The following is a 19,009-nucleotide window of genomic DNA, read 5'->3' as shown; positions in this document are numbered from 1 at the left end:
TTTAACTCAGACAGTGTACACATTTCTACATTTACTCTTAGAGTAGTAAGATAGATAGACAGAAGCTGGTGCTAAAGAAAGAGGAGCAATACAGCAGAGAGAGAGAGAGTTTTTTTTGCTTACCTTGATGTTAAGAGACCTGGGCAGGCCTCCCTTCTTTAGCCAGGGGTGAACCTCCATCAGTTCTGTCTTCTGGTCTTCTGTGAAGCGAGGCTGATGCTTCTGCAGAAGTCTCAGTTTCTCTCTGTCCTCCCTGAGGACCCTTTGGATGTCACTAGAGACCAAAACACACACATACACCACAAAAAAGATCTCAGGATTAAAAGTTCAGACACTGAGAAAGAAGGAAACATCCTCTAAATGTCATCATCTCTCAAAGGGAATACAAATAAACTCTGGTGAGTGGCAAACAGCCTCACCAATCAGCCAGGATGTGTTTTGTCTCTGTCTACCATCTAGTGGCCAAAAACAGCCACTGCTATGCGTGGTGCTCGTGTGAGGCAAGTACAATGAAACCCACAAACTCACACTGAAGCTTAAACGTAACTATACAAATGATCTAGCATAGTTAAGATAAGATCAGTGGAAGACATGTAAAATAACTATTCATGTAAGGGGGAGTATGCTTGAGAAGTTAGCAGTTGAGTAAAATTCAACAGAATTTCCTCCCTTGAAACCTATCATAGAATTGTCCTACTGTTTGCCTTTGCAGCTGTTACCTGTCTGAGAATGTTATTATTATTTTTAAACAATTACATGACTTTCACTGCTTGGCACTTGCCTGTGCTAAGCAGCCAATGGCCTTGCACAGTTTCCACCATGAAGGAACTGAGAAAACATTGCCTTTAAATGTGTTCCTACACCTGGTTAACATTCTATAGGTTAAACATAATCCATCCTGGATGAAAGATAAATCTGACTGTAGACCACACTACTGCTGTCACCCATCTCCTCCTACTCACCGTGAGGGCAGCTGATAGGTCATGATGACCTTGTCATCTGTGCTGGCTGTGAGGGGCCACAGTGGGTCCTGCAGTGTATACTTGATTATGTCTTCACTCTGAAACACCTCCATGGGCTTTCTCTCGTTGCTGCTTAAATGACCTTCGCCCTTCTGGCTGTTCTGGGATGAGTCCACACTGCCAAAGTAGTTACTGCTGCCGTTGCTTCCTGAGGGACCCATAGATAAGTTGGATATCATTCAATTTGACCTCATGGCATACTGTACACTGGTACACATCCTTTCTATATTATATATGTATATTATTTTAGCTACAGTAATGTCACGCTCTAGTACGTACAGTAGTAAGGGGAAGGGAATCAACATCACGTGAGTGTGTTGGAGGTGCAAACAAAGGTGCTTCTTTCACGGATTTGGTTTCTTTTTGTGGCTCAGGAGCTTTAAAATGACTATTTGGACCCCTGTCTTAAAATTTAAGAAGATACCAGTTGATTAAAGTCCCTGCACTACAGAAATTAACCATAAGTTTGCGCTAGGACAGAAAAATCTATCACTGTATACAATCCGTCTCAAAAACTCATGCTGACATCTGTGTTGTTTGCACTTACTAGACAATGGCAGACTCGGCCACCCCCCCAAAAAACCTGTACAGTATGCAGGTCTTTAAGAATACAGTATATACTATATATCCCATACATATATTTTAGGGGTGTAATGGTACACATAATTCATATTGAACCGTTCTGTATGAGGCTTTCGGATTGGCACGCATTACAAACCGAACAATGGTGCTATTTTTTCATACAGGATATGTGTGTGTGTGTGTGTGTGTGTGTGTGTGTGTGTGTGTGTGTGTGTGTGTGTGTGTGTGTGTGTGTGTGTGTGTGTGTGTGTGTGTGTGTGTGTGTGTGTGTGTGTGTGTGTGTGTGTGTGTGTGTGTGTGTGTGTGTGTGTGTGTGTAAATTTGTAAACATCCGAGAAGTCCAAAGACCTTTTCCGCTGCTGGAGGCTCCACTAGCAGAGTGTCCACAAGCAGACTGTCCACTGGCAGACTGTCCACTGGCAGAGTGTCCACCAGAGCCCATGGAACCTGAGGTGGCCGAGCCAGTGCCTGAACACGAGTCTGCGTGGAGAGGTATGTCCAACATGGAGGACGAGGACGAGTTGACATCGCTGTTGTTCCCATCGCCGAGTGAGCTCGCCTGTAGTGTAAAAGAGGAATTCATGATGAGTAAACACAACGTCCAACTGCACTGAATCAGTCATGATCGATTCCCTCTGCTTGCTCCAGACACCATTACTGTGTGCATGCTGAATGGTGACTTCATCTCTTTAGACTCTTCTCACTGAGTTTCTTCTCACTGAGTGGAATATTCTCCATCACCCCATTAATCCCATGCAAACCTGTGTGTCACAGTGCAGTTCCATATCACCGACCACTTTATTAGACGCAGATGTCCAAGTGCACTTTAACGCAAATTTCCAACCCGCCAATCAAATGGCAGTAAATCAAATAATGCATTTAGGCCTATAGACATGGTCAAGACGATCTGCTGCAGTTCAAACCGTGCATCAGAATGGGGAAGAAAAGCGATATAAATGACTATTAACACTGGTTGTTAGCGCCAATTATCTGTTCAATAGCTAAAGTTTTCGAAAAATTAATTTATAACCAACTGTCCAGTTATCTCTCTAAATACAATATTCTTTCATCTTCTCAATCTGGTTTCCGTTCAAATCACTCTACAACTACTGCCCTATTAAAACTCACCAACGATATATATTCTTCATCTGGCAATAGCAAACTTACCGGTGCAATCTTCATTGACTTAACCAAAGCATTTGATTTGGTTGACCACTATCTCCTACTTGACAAGCTATATTCTATTGGTCTGTCTCGAAATGCTCTACTTTGGTTCAACTCCTATCTGCACAACAGAAAACATTGTGTTGTCATACAAGGCAGTAAATCAGACTTAGCAGTGCATGAACATGGTGTGCCTCAAGGCTCAACCCTAGGCCCACTTTTGTTTTCCATCTTCATCAATGATCTTCCGTCTATTTTTTCTGGTTGTAATGTCCAACTGTATGCAGACGACACAGTCATATACACATCACAAACTCACCTATTACAAATTCAGTCAACATTGCAATTAAACTTCAATCATCTGGAATCATGGCTCTCAGCTAATAAATTAATTATCAACAAAACTAAAACAAAAACAATGCTATTTGGGACTAATCAGAATATTAAATCTAAAACTACAAATCAACCATACAATATTTACTGTCGTGATGGGACTCAACTGGATAGAGTTGATCACATAAAATACCTAGGTCTCTGGCTTGATTCAGGGCTATCATTCAAATGTCATATTGATAACATAGTCAGGAAAATCAACTTCAGTACTGGTGTCCTATACCGTAATAGAAACTGCTTTACTTTTACAGTCAGAAAGAAACTTGTTCAACAACTTATACTTCCAATTCTCGATTATGCTGATGTAGTCTACCAGACTGCCCCCAAAACTAACCTTCTTCCTCTTAACACAATATACAACCGCTTATGTAGATTTATTCTTGGCTGTCCATATCTGACCCATCACTGCACCATGTATGAAAATCTCAACCTGCCATCTCCCACATCAAGAAGGCAGCAGCACTGGCTGCAGTTCATTTTTAAATGTATTCATTTTGATTATCCACAGTATCTTAAACAGCTTATGGAACCTTTCACTTCTAGACATCAACTAAGACATTGTTCACAGATTTACTTCAAAGTTCCAACTGCATCTACGTCAGTTGCCAAAAAATATTTTATGTTTAAAGCTCCTTCTGAGTGGAACAACTTACCTGTTCATATTCGTTCAATAACATCTTTTCAATTGTTCAAAACTGCCCTGTCCTCTCACCTTGAGATTACCTGTTCATGTTTCGACTAATCATCATTGTAACTGATCTATGACGCAATGTTTCATATATGTGCTATGTGTACTGTTGTAGTTGTTGTTGTTGTTGTGTTATCGTTGTTTGTTTTTTGTCTTGTTTCTTGTTTTGTTTGTTTTGTCTGGTTGTTGTTGTCAGATGTGTCTGTAAAAAATACTTTGTCTTTCTGTATGAAGTGTATTGTGTAATTTGAGGACCCCCTCGAAAACGAGATGTTTCATCTCAAGGGGTTGCTCCTAATAAAGAAATTTCAGACAAATGGGCTAGTTCTGAGTAAATAAGAAACTGCTGATCTACTGGGATTTTCACGCACATGTCCCCCATGTCTCTCATGCTTCCTCATGCCCCCATGTCTCCTATTTCCTCATGCAATCCTCTTAGCCCTAACATCTCAGCCTACAGCACACTTTATCCCAAGACAAATGCTCACAGAAGCAGGTTATGTAGTCGGTATACAGGGGTCTAGCCGTCCATGTGGACTAGGGACTCTGACAGAAGGCTATTGGGTAAGGGATAATGGCACCAAGAATTAACACCCTGTGGCGCACACCAAAGATCACAGGGCATCTCACCTTTCATTGCCAGACCCAAGGGGTCGGGCTTACATGAGGCTTTGTACCTGTTTCGACCATACATGGGCAGGGGCCATTTGTCCTCCGGCCCCAGCCAAAAAAAGTCTGTCCCCCTTTCGTCCATACATGGGCATAGACACAGGCTGACACGTCATGTGAAGTCCGGTGACGTAGTGCTCTGATCTTATAAAGTACTTATTCTGGGTCTGGCAGAACCAGGTCTCCTGGTCTTGTTTTAACACACACACATTGGAATGTTGTAATTTACCTGTTGCGGTTCCTTTACCATGGCCTGGCTGCCGGTTGGAACTTTCTCCCTTTCCGCGGTCTTGTTCCCTTGCCCGCCAGGAGAGAGCACTGTGCTGTCCTGTCTCTCCAGGGACCTCTGACTGTCCTCCAGCTGCAGCAAGTTGAGCTGCAGTGGAGAGCTGCAGCTGGACTGGACCAGTGGAGGAATCCACTGGCCCCCAACCCCAGACTGTGGCGTGGAGGAGCGAGACAAGCCCTCCGCGGAGGCCATAGGCATTTCAGAGGCCCTGGGAAAGGAGAACAACGGGGACAGGCACCACGCCTGAGGATCGATGGGATTCTGAGGTCTACACTGGATCTGGGTCTGGTCTGCGAAGGCAGGCTGACCTGGGAAGGGGCTGTTGTGGAGGTGGTGGTGGAGGTCCGTTGCCCGCCTGAGGAAATAGTTAGGCAGTACAAGGGCCACGACAGGGGTCACCATGGATGCCGTGTAGGGAGCAGGGTGGATGGCTGGGGCACAAGCAGGGACCTGGCTGCACTGGCTGTGTCCGAGGCCCGTTAACGAGGGGTCTAGACAGGGTGCCAAAGTGTTTTCTCTGGAGTACACCTGGAGAGGATATCCTGGCATAATAGTAGGATAGGCCATGGGGAAGGTGGACTGGGATGTGTCCGAGGCAGACCAGGAAGTCTGGTTGAGGCCCTGGTTGAGAAGCGGAGGCCGGAGCAGCTGTGTTTCACACGTTTAGACTTGGTCTTCTTGTTGCGGGCGACGCGGCGGGTGATGGGCTCTGCACCGCGCTTGAAGGACCTTGCAGCGGGCACAGCTATTGGGATGAGAGGATCAGGTTAATTTAGCAAACTAAAACCAATTGACCACATGTAGCAACCCTATTCTGTGGAACATTTGGCGAAAATAGCGGATCTACGAGCTCACAACGCATCACAAACTGACATGTTGTGAGCGTGTAGATTGGCTGTAGATTTGGTGAAGAGGGGAAAAAAGGAGGGGAACAAGTACAGAACCCTGGGGGACTGCGGTCAACGAAGTATATGGAGTTTAAGTGGTTAACTGTCCTATCCTAAGTGTGTGAGTGTGGATACAGCAGGGCTGTGGCATGGTCAGCATTACCATCACTTGGCATCGGTCCTCTGTGGCGCTCCAGGTACTGAGAGCAGTCGGCTTTGAAGGCCCTGACTCCTCTAATCTCTCTGAAGCGGTACAGGAAGGCCTGCTCCTCCTTCTGAGTATGAGCTGCCAGAACTCGCTTGGTCAACCCTAGTTTCTTATAGGGCTCCCTCTCCTGGATAGGCGGTGAAACAGCACTGATGGGAGGTCCAGGGGTCTGGTTGCCCTCTGTCGTCTCCCCTACTCCAGACACATCCTCCACGATCTCTGCATGGAAAACAGAGTGGAGTAGAATTAAACTGAAGCCAATCACATATCACATATAATGTGCATCACACAAGTACATTATATAAGCTTGCACACAGCACACTTCATACCATAACCTTTGCTAACATGGCTAGATATGGCAGTGTTTTTCAAATCGGTGTACTTCTAGGGGCACGCAGAGGTACTACACGGTGTACGTGAGAAAAAGTGGAAAATGGAAACAAAAATATGTTACTGCTATTATTAACTCATTGGCCGCCATTAACGCATTAATGCGATCTAATAAATAGTGCGCTTGGCCGCCAATAACGCATAAATGCGTTCTATTGAAAAAAAAAATTTGACCCTAAGACCTAGGAGATATGATTGTTTGAAGATCTAGACTCCTATCCACTTCCTTGTTAACTTAAAACTTAAAAATTCTGTATCTCGGCTCCTGAGTACTTTTTGTTTTTCAATTAAAAATCTCTGGCAGCCAACAGCTAAAAATCTGAAATAACTCTGGCAGCTGGTGAGTTAATAATAAAACATGTGTGTGAACCTACTGATCTGTACATGCTCACACTCATCTGTAAACACAAGTGCTAACCTGACTCGAGTCTGGGTTTCTTGTCTCCTACGTGCACAATGGTGCTACTGTAGCTACATTGGCTGGTTATTGACACCACACTCTCTGGTTTACTGGATACAGGCAGGGGCAGGGAGGTCCCCACCACTGCTGTGGCCGTGTCACGCTGTTTTTTGTCTGCCTCGTCCAAAGGAGGAAGGTCAGACCGATCCTTTAACAAAACGGGCTCTGCCACAGAGAAGAGAGAGAAAGAGAGAGAGAGAGAAAGAGACAGAGAGAGAGATTCCCAGGGGAATAAAGGAAAACTATTTTGAGCTAGAGCTTTTTCCAATCACAATCTGTGACTTAAAGCCAATATGTTGCCATGGATAGGATCACTGAGTTTGATATCTTTTAATGATATTATAATTCCTGCAGAAGGACCTACCTACGAATGCCTGCATGGCATTGCTTTCCTTCTGCTTGTATTCATCTGAGTTGGAGGAAGTGGTGTTGGAGGAGAACTGACACTTCCTCTTCATGGTGCGGGGTACATGGCAGCCCTCCAGGTATCTGAACACAATAGCACACGTATTAACCTTTCTATTCTATTCTATTTCTATGTGTGCTTTTTGTCTCATTGCCCTTTCCAGTTGCTTCCTTCAGCTCTTTAGTCAAGTTTCTTCACTATCACTCATGAGGACATAATGAGTACAGACATAACAGCACATCAGCGAAAATCACATGTTTGCGACAGCGCCGCTGCAAGGCTGCACCCATTCCTAATGAGGAAAATCCTGCAGCAATACAGCAGGATACTGATGCAGTGTGGCAGGACCAGAATAAATAAATGCAAAAAGGCACACAAAAAAAGTCCATTACTATTTACCTAGTTACACTGTCCAGACAGTTGATCTGCTGTTAGGAGTAGACAGTCTGGTCGTTGAAGGCCAGCTCCTCCTGAAAAAGGGCTCTGCTCCATCATGGCCCCTGTCTCCCTCCAGCTGAGAGGGCCGGCCGAGTCCTTGGGCCTCGCCACAGTTGAGCTCTTCTGGAGTGACTCTGCTGGGGAGAGGCCAAGAGTTAAGGCAAATGTGTACTTCTGAGACCGTATCCTATGACAACAATCTACAGAAATCAACTCTAAATGCATTTATTTCAGTTTGAAATACATAGTTTTTGCATAATGCGATAAGAATTTGTTAGGATCAATGAGAAACTCTCTCACTGTGTCGTCTCATGTATGTATGCACACACACACACACACACACACACACACACACACACACACACACACACACACACACACACACACACACACACACACACACACACACACACACACACACACACACACACACACACACACACACACACACACACACACACACACACACACACACACACACACACACACACACACACACACACACACACACACACAGTTGTTAGACTTACTGCCATTGCTCCTCTTGCTGTGCGGTGCTGGGCAGACTTCCTGCTCCAGGCTCTTTTGGATCTGAATGCCTTTGCAGAGCTGAGACTCTGAGAGACAGAGACACATACCAATGTCAGCAGAACTTCCATATCTAATGTAGAGAGAGAATCAGCTCCCAGTTGTATCTGCTTTGAATACAGTTCTTGATTCAGATCTCTCATTCAAAAATACAATTATTTTAACGGTGAAGCTGCAAAAACTACAGCTCAGTGCCATAAGCGTCCCCATCTTAATGCAGACATTTTGCACTGACTTGCTCTGCAAGGCCTTATGCCCTTTCAGCCCAAAAAGGAGCAGGACTGGGGGTCAATGTGCTGGCTAAACAACTGCATAGAATAGATCAATGTAACAACATCCGCTCCTTCAGGATGACAAGTGAGCTGTTAGTCCTCCTTGCCAGGATGGCTTGATTCTACTGATTCTAATGTCTCAAGGACCCCCTGGAAGACGAGATGATGCATCTCAAGGGGTTTATCCTCCAAAAAAAAAAAGGATAAAAAAATTAAAAAAAAGGCATTATGGAATATCCCGATATTTTTTATTTGGTGTACCTTTTATTATGTCTCAAATATTTTGTTGTGATTGATGAAGATCTTGTACTTGCGCTGGTCTGTGTTTTCTTTTTTACCTTCTCATTTCAATGCTTTTATTTATTCCTTTTCTTTCTCGTTTTATAGTCTGTTCAAATTAATTAAAATGACAAATGTATGTAATTTGTGCTTTGCCAACAAAAATCTTTAACCAAACATGGTTCTACCTACTGGTTTGACATTGCGGATCTCTCTCTCGTCCTCTGGCTTCATCTTGTTCCCAGTACCATTGTTGGTGCTCTCACCACAAGGAGTCGCTGCCAGGACGTGGTCATTGCTGCAGAGGCTACCGTAGCCACTGGAGCTGGTGTTATGAACCGGCTGGTCATATACACACAGACACACACAGTACAGGAAGAGGTTCAACATGACGGACGGACCAGTACAGTCTTACGCTGAATTCACACCAGTTGCGGTATTCCGCTTCTGCGTTCTGAGAATGCACCGTGCAAGGAGGCGGAGCCTTTGTGTGGTGTGTTGTCTGAATTAGCGATGGGATAGGCGTACACACTCAACACTATTTGTGATGGACAGAAACAGACTACTGTGTTAAAGTACCAAATATTGAAAACAAAGTTTTGAACCAGCATTTCCAGATGTGAAAATTATCAAGATTGAGCAACTGCAACTGCCCTGTTTCCTACCTAAAATGTATAGATCATTGACAAACAAGCTGCCAGAGACCCGGTTTGATCCCCGGGTCCTCCTGGCTACGTGTCCTTGAGCAAGACACTGAACCCCTAGAACTGCTCCTGATGAGCAGGTTGGTTCCTTGCATGGTTTTCTCCGCCATCGGTGTGTGAATGTGAAATACATTATGAAATGCTTTGGACAAAGGCACTTTATAAATGCAGTCCATACGCTTATTCCTGCCTGTGCTGTGCAGCGAGAGCTGGACCACAATTTGCTTATTTAACGGAATCCCGCACTACGGAAATTAGCTCACTGCTGCTGGTGGGAATTCAGCATTACAGCTTAAGGGATAGAACATTGCACACTTTTCACTTTCTATTTATGTACTGTGCTCATATACTTCCATGCTTCCTCTTTTTCCTGTTCTGTCTCTTCTTACCTGCAGCAGGAGCGTATGGATCTGCTCTGTGATCTCCTGAATGTCACAATCTGTGCTCTTTGTCTCGCCTGAGGCAGGTACTGGTGCCACAAAAACATCCTCATTCAACGGGCCCCTGGGAAAAGTACACACAGAGAAGCCTTGAGTGCACACACCAGGTGAACCAGAGGAATAAGGCATGTACTGCAATAAAGAGAGTGAGTGGTTTGGCAAACTATGACACACTGTAATAACCTTATATCGCATCAAGGTAGGAGAGTAATACAAACATGCAGACTTTGTGCCTCCCAATGACAAAGGAGACCTTCCGGCTCCATGGGTTGACGAAGCTGGACCAGCTGGTGTCGAGGATGATGTACTCTCCATTCCGAACACGGAACCGGATGGATGAGTGGTCAAACGGCTGGCCGGCATACTGAAGGACTACGGAGGGACAAGAAATAAACTGTCAAATTATATGGAAAGCCATTGAGTCCTTTTAAAAACAAATAATAGCTAAATCCGTTACAAAAGGTTTTCTTTGCTTTTTGTATATTCATTGTACATATGTCACAGGGAAATTGGACAACCAGGGAAATTGAAGACAGAGCGCTCGTTTTTAGGCACGGGGCTTCGGGCGAGGCGGGGCTTTTCGAGACAGGGTTTATTAGCGAGGCTCGCGAGGAGGAGAAGGAGGACGTGGCGCCGCGAGGCGGGGCTTTGATGCGAGGCGGCGTGATGAGGAGACGGCGCCGCGAGGCGGGGCTTTGATGCGAGGCGGACCTGTCTTTTGTTGTTCCCCCCCACATAGCAACCAGGAAGCTACGCTAGGGGAACGCTGAACACGCGTTCACACACACACACGTGATAATAGTTATTGTCCATGACGGAGGCGCGCCGACTCAGCAGAGCTTGAGGCCGAGGGCGAGGAGGCGCGAGTGCCCGCGCTGACCGGCCAATGCTCTGCTAGTCGAATCAGCGCCGTCCGAGTTGTAAACCGGAGAATAGATATTTTCATTCATCACTTCATTTGTGTGTGTGTGTGTGTGTGTGTGTGTGTCAGGGAGAAAACAAAAGCCAGAACACAATAAAAGTATCTTAACAGTCATGCTTTCAATAAACCAAATTGAAAGCATGAGCGCGTGCATATGTGTGTGTGTGTGTGTGTGTGTGTGTGTGTGTGTGTGTGTGTGTGTGTGTGTGTGGTCGCGGCCATATATGTTTGTGCACTTCAGTTGGGAAGCCTGGCTCGTGGCTCCCTCTTGTGTTGTTTCTATAGAATTGCTGGGTGGGTGGTAAAAACAAGCGTGCCTTCTCCAATTTCCCTCGTTCTCCAATTTCCCTGTAACATATACATTCCATTTGAAGAGCCTAGGTGATAGACCAATTTATCACCACAGGAATGTAAAACTGACTAGTAATAATGTAGGCTACTGCAACTACAGTATTATCATCCATTTAACAAACAATTACATTTCATTGTCTTTTATTGTACGGTGTTCCATAACTGCTAGATTTATGGAGTAGGTTATCCCTGTCATCTACTGGTAGAACAGCATTTTAACAGAAATTATAATTATTGGTTTGTCAGGTCCATATAATATACAAACCGGATCCCGGGTCTCTCTGGTCTCTCCCTTCTTGGACACGCACCGGGTCGGCTATGTAATATCTTTGAACAAATTCGTATCGAATTTCCCGGGTCCGTTAGGGTTTCACCCTAACCCACTGACTCACTCTTCCTGTGAATGGCCAACATGATCGGTCGGTCACTGGGATGCACGTGCGTGAGGATCGGGGTACCAATGAGGTCCTGGGGGAGATAGCCGAGGAGTGGAACAGCCCTGAAACAAAATAGGAAACAATAGAATAGAATAAACAAACAAAAACAAAATAAACAGGGAAAAAAAGGGTGAAAATCATCAGTGAATGAGCAAGTAATGATATAAATTAGAACCACCCCCAAGGGCTTTAGGTCAAGCTTAATAAAACAATTCACACTATGTCTTACCTCTCATCAACATCCTGGAACAGGCAACTTGGAGTGTGCGTGGTGGTGAAGATGCGTTTGTCAGCTGGGATTCTTGGAGCTGGAAAGGAACAGAAACTATTCAAGTTCTTCTCCTTAAAGATTAAAGGTTTTTAATGAGGCAGGAACTGACCCTAGCCCATTCCGATTATGTGGTCAGCACCAGGATTACTTTAGAAGTTAGAGATGCCCTCCCCTCTCAAGTTGGAAGGGGGTTAACAGCACTGTGCTTTGCACCGTATTTTGCCAGGTGTAAGATAGAGCCCACAGAGTTAAATTAACACTTTGCTGTGTGTGGTGCTTACCTTCGTAACCGGAGTGAGCCCGCTCCGCCAGCAGGAGGCAGCAGAACTGTTCCTCAGCATGCTCTGTGTCCTGGACCTTCATCAGGTAGGGTGTCATACGGAACGGATAGTAGTGCCGGTCTCCATCGCAGTCCTTACTGCCACTGGATAGAGACAAGAGCAGAGATTCAGACAGTTCCAAGGGCAGCTACACAGGTGTGCCTTCTTGCAATTCATTATTCTACTCTTACCTAGTCAGTTACATAGTTGATGTTTGTTGCATTGTTGTTTGTCTAGTCTTTTAGGTGTTAAATGTTTTAAACCGCAATAGAAACAAGCCTAGGGCTTTTTTGTGATTTTATCCATTTTGGTGTTTTTAATTGTTGCACTGTGTAGTTTTAAAAATGTCAATACAAATATTCAATTCAATTGTTGTTTTTGCATGTTTTCAGAATTAGGATATCAAGTTGCTGGACTCAAGGAGGCACTGTGGAGCTATTTTCCCCAATGAAATGGCTAGCAGTCATGGTATAGACCGCCGAAGTCTGACGTCATTTACACATCCTTTGTTTGTCTACCTGGTTCGCAGTTTTCCACCCCCGTTCTGAATCCCATAGACGTATTGAATATCGCGTCAAATAAGAACTGTGTTCCAAAAATAAACAAATGACCCCGGCGTGTTGACTCTTATGGATATGAAGCATCAACTGACGGTGAGAAAACGATAATGTTACTTCCGCCGAATTAGTTACATTTTCGCCAGAAACAGACTGTATCAAATATAAGTGACTGACTATCATAAACGATACAGAACCCCCTCCCTGACAATAACGCCGACACGCGGTGTTTATTTTTGGACCACAATTCTTATATGAGACGATTCTAAGATGACCCAATGTTATTCTCCATAGAGAAATTACTTCCGCAAACCTGGGGATGAACGAGTCACGTCAGGACTTCGGTGCTCTATTAGATTCTGCATATCTACTGTATTTGCTTCCTGTAAAAACATAAAGCTAGGGCGGGAGCTGTCATGGATATTGATTGGGGTTTACTAAATTTGCGTCAACAGGCTTTAGCACACAGCCGGAAAGCCTGGTTTTTGTTCCAAATTAACCAGTGTATGTGGTCATTTGCACACACACATGCACACACCATTTCTGTACACGCTATAGACACAGACTGTATCAGCAACCTGCAAAACAACTCTAGGTGTTTACAGTTCCCAACGGGACTCCCTAAAAAACAGGTGTTTCACCTGGTTCTACTCAGCTTGTCAAGCTAAGCTAAGTTCACCACAAGACATATGTGATAAAAACAACTTAAACATTGAATTGGATTTCATTGGGGTCTGTGGGTGTGTCTGAGTCTGTATGCTATGTGCGTGTGTGTTTGTGTAAGTGCGCACATGTCTGTCTGTATTTATGCATGTCCGGATATGCCTCTTCTGGAAAAATAATCGGGTTGCCTTTCACATGCAGTAGGATGGGACAAAATAATGAAAGGCATTTAGAGTGGAAGAGACTGTGAATAAACACTGCTCGAAGGTACGTACGAGGAGCAGATGGCCTGGCACAATCACCCACCTGATACGACAGAAGAAGGACTTCTCCTGCATGCAGTCTGGTGCGGAGGACTCTATAATGCCGGAAACAGACATGGTTAAATTCAGAAGTCAGAGAGGAACATGACCCAGCTACAGTAAATACCAGTAGTTTGCAGGCAGCTGAGTCTCCTGCTCCCTCGCATAGCAGAGATTCACAGCTCAGGCCCCAGATTTATGAATTCAAATAAGGGGAAAAATCTAGGTGGAAAATGAAGAGGAGTCTATTGCTTTTAGGTAGGCTAGCTAGCCGACAGAGTTCCAGTCATGGTTGATAATATTGAGTGATTCAGCGAGTTTGGGCGTTCAGTTTAACCAGCGCTGGGCAAACAGACTGGAAATGCACAGAAATGTCACCTCATTCACATAAGGGCACGGTGAGAGCAACTTGACTTGACTGTTCATGGCTAGCGGTGCTTTGGAAAATGAAACTGGTCGCCATGCAAACTGTTACATGTCAACATTTCTCAGAAAGTATGCCTTGTCAACCACCAAAAGAAAGCAAAGATATGCTTGAAAGCATGCTTTAAAGATGATTGTAGATTCTCCAGTGATGCGGCTATACAGTCGGCCTCTCATCTGGTAATATCTGAGTGACCCATAATCTAAGCAAATCTTTATGTAATAATCCCACTTTATCTGGTATTATTACAACAGTCTCTACCCAAGCGGAGGATCAGGTATATCTTATCCCAGGTGTCATCACCTGCTCCAGTACACATGCTCCAGGAGGGCAGGCAGTAAGGCGTGGCAAAGCTGTAGAACACGCTGACATCCTGCGGTGCCAGGAACTCCACAAATTTGGCACCCTTAAACACGTCCCTTTTACAGTTGAGGATGGAGGCAGCCTGGTCAGAGATGTACACAATCTTCCCCGTGTTGAGAGACACGGCCGCATCGAAAATATCCTGTCGGGGAGACGGACGCAAACTTTAAATTAAAAAGACATTGCTAGAAACTGGGGGTGTTCATTTTAATCCTGACCTCAATCTGATGTAAAGAAGTATATTCAATAGGCCTGCACAATATATATATCGTCGTAACAATATCAACATGCGCAATATACATATCGCAAATTACTTTTACATATTCCAAAAGAGTGTTGTTATTTGTTCTTGTTTTCAGATTGTATTAATTTCAACAATCCAGGTATAAAAGGATGTTTTTGTTTAGATAAGATAAGACAATGTTTTAAGCGGAGCAGTGACAAACTGTATTGCTAGTTTGTGGTACTGTATATATTCATTGTAAATAGCAGCTGTAGCTAGGTGCAATGTTTCCAGTAAAACTATATTGTTAGAAAGGAAATATGACCCTTTTCTTTCTTCTTGTTTTGTGTGCATACAGAGTAGGCTATTCATTGTCTGGGTTCTATGTTAGCAGAAAACCTAAAGGCAGAAAGACATTAAAACTGCATATTCAGTATTTGTTTATTTACTGAAGTCATATTGTCAAGTCAAATCTTTTCTGATCTGAAGAAAGTTGTTAAAGCTTTTATTTCCCCACGTTTTGACTACTGTACATCTGTCTTACCCAAAACTCGCTCCATTGTCTGCAAATGGTACGGAATGCTGCAGCCCATGCTTTTAACTGGCTCCAAACAATTTGACCACATTTCTCTCATTCTAGCATCCACACTGGCTGTAAATCTATTTTAGAATTGATTACTATGACTATGAGCAAACGTGTAGCCTGAGATATACAGAAACCATACAGAATCACAATACGCTGCTTACCATGCTGTGGTACTAGATGGAAAGATACTGTATAGCTACAGAGGAAACTGTTGCAGGTGAGAGCAGCTGTTAAGTTCTGTCCGGAGTCTCCGGACATTGGCTCTCCCTGAATGTGTGTGGAGATGACAGATTGTCTTAAATCAGCCATCCCCCAATCCCATAACCATGTTTTTATCTATTACCTATGGTGTTGTCTACATGTGTATTTATTTTATTTCTTGTGTGAAGCACTTTGTAACGCTGCAAGACTTTAAAGGCAATAGCCCTTGTTATTATTATTATTATAAAATGAGGCATTTAAACAAATTTGAAAACAATATATAGTTGTAGATGTATAATTTTTAGAGATAGACAGACAGACAGACAGACAGACAGACAGACAGACAGACAGACAGACAGACAGACAGGTTGCGTGGGATTGACTGCAGTGACTTACGTTGTTTTTCAGGGTGTATTCAGAGGTAATACTGTCAATCTCCTGTATGGTGTAAGAAGACACCTCCAAGCCAGTCGGCTGACTGTCACCAGTCATAAGCAGCTGATAATATTCCTCATTTGCTGAAACACAAGTAGAGCACAACATCATAGTTTACAAAGACATACTGAGTGTCTGTTTTTCTACAACTGTGTATTGCGTTTCCTGTTTTTTCTTTCTTTTGCTTGTGCATTCTGCTTGTTATCTAAATTACATGGCCGATGCCTGGGAATGCATGCTTCTCCGTCCGATTATGCATTACCCATTGTAAGTGTACCCGCTGTACACATCTTAGCCGTTGTCAGAGTACCCATTGTAGGGGAAACAGACAGACAGATACACAGAGATTACGTGATTTATAGATTGACTATGCCAATGTACCAGTTGTACCCGTTGTCAGAATAATGTAATCATTATTGTAATGTAGTACTTGGAGGCCAGTCTACGACGTCAGTATTATGACCCCTTATTGATGACATCAGGGATCTCCATATATGGGCATAAGGGGACACAGACAGACAGACAAACCATATACAGTATGGGCATAAAGGGGATACAGGCAGATAGTCAGACACAGAAATGTGTGGATTTATAGATATATTTCTGGACAACTGCCGATTCGACAGACTTCCCACTTGGCACAGTCGAGTCCTTGCCAAGTTTGACGTTGATTGGTTCTAGAGCTATACGAGGGACAGATGCAGACACGCATGCAGATGCGTATTCGTATGTTGTGTTTGTTTTGCCTGAACCTTACCTAGAAATAAAACCACATTTCCTGTTACTAAACAGACTGATAATGATAAAGAGATTCTGATAATTGTTTGGTGCAAAGGTCAGAATTAGAGTCACTGTTACTGGTCAAGTATGTTTGCACATACAATGTATTAGTTTTGGGTTTGTTTGCACTCCCTATTTAGACCCGTTACAGCGTTACACCCACGGGCGGCCATAGCTGAGTGGGTAGAGAGGCCACCTGGGAAAAAGAAGGTCCCCGGTTCGTGTCACGGCCCTGGTCTATGTTTGCCAGACCCAGAGGGTCGGCCTACATGAGGCTCTGCCCCCTTTCGTCCATACATGGGCGAAAAGGACCGGCTGTATAAAAGGGACCCTTTCTTCTCCATACATGGGCATAAAAGGGACACAGGCTGACACCTAATACGAAGTCCGTCATACGAAGTCCTTATAAAGTACTAGGAATTTATTCTGGGTCTGGCAGAACCAGGTCTCCTGGTCTTCCTATAACATGGGAGTGGATGGGACTTCCGACTTCCGTACGACAACTTGGCGTACATGTGTGGTTGCACCCTCTCTGAGGGGTGTGGAGTTCAATGGTGCAACCCGGAAGTGTATCTGTTCACTTCCGGTTTTACCAGGAAGTGGTTGGACACCCCTACCTCCCGAACACAAGGTCATACACATAGATATTAGAAACCTAGATACCTCATTGGCCTCTGCAGTTCATTGGGGCGACCTGTATCGCAATACACGGCGGCTCTTCCGTCTTCCGCAGGGAACCTGTCACTCAAAGTGACTACTGGCCAATCACAGCGCTCACAGTGCGTTGACTACTGGCCAATCACAGTGCGTCTTCTCCGGGACTTGTCAGTGCAATGGTTCTCAACCAGTGGTCCGGGAACCACCAGTGGTCCTTGAGGGGGTTCCAGGTGGTACCCAGCTAAATGATGGAGAGTTGATAACCAAATGGACCCTTATAGATCTTTAAATCTTGAGTATAACATTTCACACTGTCAAGAGTCAAATTGTTAAACATCTGAATTACTTACTAAACAAGTACACAATTAGAGAACGTAAACAATTGTTATTTTGACAAGATCTTATCGAACGATAACATATTCTACGTTTTGGGTGTGAGAGGCTAAAGCTTATCAAACGGTGTTCCGTGACTCAAATGCTGAATAAATAATGGACCTTGATATGAAAAAGGACCATGTCTCTTATTTGAATTTCACAAATAGAGTGTGGAGTTTGCCAAGTTCCAACTAACTAGATGCTGCGCACAGCTGCTGCCTCTCAAAGGGTTAAAAGCTGGGTTACAAAAAGACCCGCCCCCACCTGCCTCTGATTGGCCTACCGAACTTCCGCTTCTGTGACGCACACGACAGCCCTGCGGAAGCAGGAAGCGCGCCCGAGATACAGACGCTTCAGAGCCGAATGAGGCGTCTACCTTTATATGTCTATGGTCATACAGGTATGACTGGACCTGGGTGATGCAAGTGCATCGCTGCTTGCCCAGCAGTGTTTTAGCAGTGTTTAACACTTCAAATGGCCATACTTCGGTGACCATTGTTTTTTATCAGCGCAACATATGACTTTAAAAAAAAAACTTAATAAAAAAAATATATATTTGAACGTAATTTTTTATAGCCCAACTATGAGCCTTCAAATCTAGGCCTGTATTAAGCTGGTCACTGAGTTAGGGCCATTTTAAATTTAAACTCAGCTGTGATTTTGGCAGACACGCCTTACATCCAGACTGGATGTAAGGCCGATGTCATACTGGATGATCCAGTATATGACATAGGATCAGAGTACGCCTTATCCCAGTCTTGCCCAAATATGTAGTTCCACACTGATATCATCAACATGATGTTAGTTTTGCCCAAATATGGAATTGTGTTTGTGTGGCTGTACCAATATAAGTGTTAGTGTGTGGAACATCACTACATTGTTTTACAGACACTTGAAGGTTTCATTTTCATCCACATTGTTGTTGTTGTCCAAAATGTGGCACTGGAGCTTGGATCTGAACAGAGGAACAAAGAGATCCTTCGATGCTGCTGTAACAGTGGGACACAATCTGTACTCCTTTGGAGGGTACTGTAACTTGAATGACAGGGACCAGATTGCAGTGCACGTCTTCAATACAGTGTCTTTGCGTTGGATTCAGTTGCCTCCTGTGACAACTGGAAGAGGAGAACATCCACCTGAGGTTCCCTCCAACTGTGTGTGCCATACAGCTGTGCTCATAGAAGATATCGTCTACATATGGGGGGGTGTAGTGAATTTTCAGATAGAGAATCGTGCCGACATGATAAATGTTCAGGGACACGA

General features: G+C 44.1%; 1 protein-coding gene across 1 annotated transcript in view; it reads right to left on the bottom strand.

Annotated features, from left to right (window-relative positions):
* Positions 1-19,009, bottom strand: part of per2 (period circadian clock 2) — a 36,743-nt gene that overhangs the window by 1,600 nt on the left and 16,134 nt on the right. The window contains 22 exon segments of the mRNA XM_080439540.1: positions 124-274; positions 963-1,170; positions 1,953-2,163; positions 4,748-5,460; positions 5,463-5,552; positions 5,858-6,121; positions 6,711-6,917; positions 7,117-7,241; positions 7,558-7,589; positions 7,593-7,644; positions 7,646-7,665; positions 7,667-7,730; positions 8,127-8,205; positions 8,909-9,077; positions 9,829-9,943; positions 10,098-10,251; positions 11,545-11,651; positions 11,819-11,897; positions 12,142-12,284; positions 13,707-13,758; positions 14,430-14,631; positions 15,896-16,017. Coding sequence (XP_080295666.1) covers positions 124-274; positions 963-1,170; positions 1,953-2,163; positions 4,748-5,460; positions 5,463-5,552; positions 5,858-6,121; positions 6,711-6,917; positions 7,117-7,241; positions 7,558-7,589; positions 7,593-7,644; positions 7,646-7,665; positions 7,667-7,730; positions 8,127-8,205; positions 8,909-9,077; positions 9,829-9,943; positions 10,098-10,251; positions 11,545-11,651; positions 11,819-11,897; positions 12,142-12,284; positions 13,707-13,758; positions 14,430-14,631; positions 15,896-16,017 — 3,359 coding nt within the window.

Source organism: Gymnoscopelus braueri, assembly GCF_963280865.1.
Source record: "Gymnoscopelus braueri genome assembly, chromosome: 10".
NCBI lineage: Eukaryota > Metazoa > Chordata > Actinopteri > Myctophiformes > Myctophidae > Gymnoscopelus > Gymnoscopelus braueri.
Note: the sequence above shows the minus strand (reverse complement) of the source record. Positions and strands in the feature narration are given on the sequence as shown.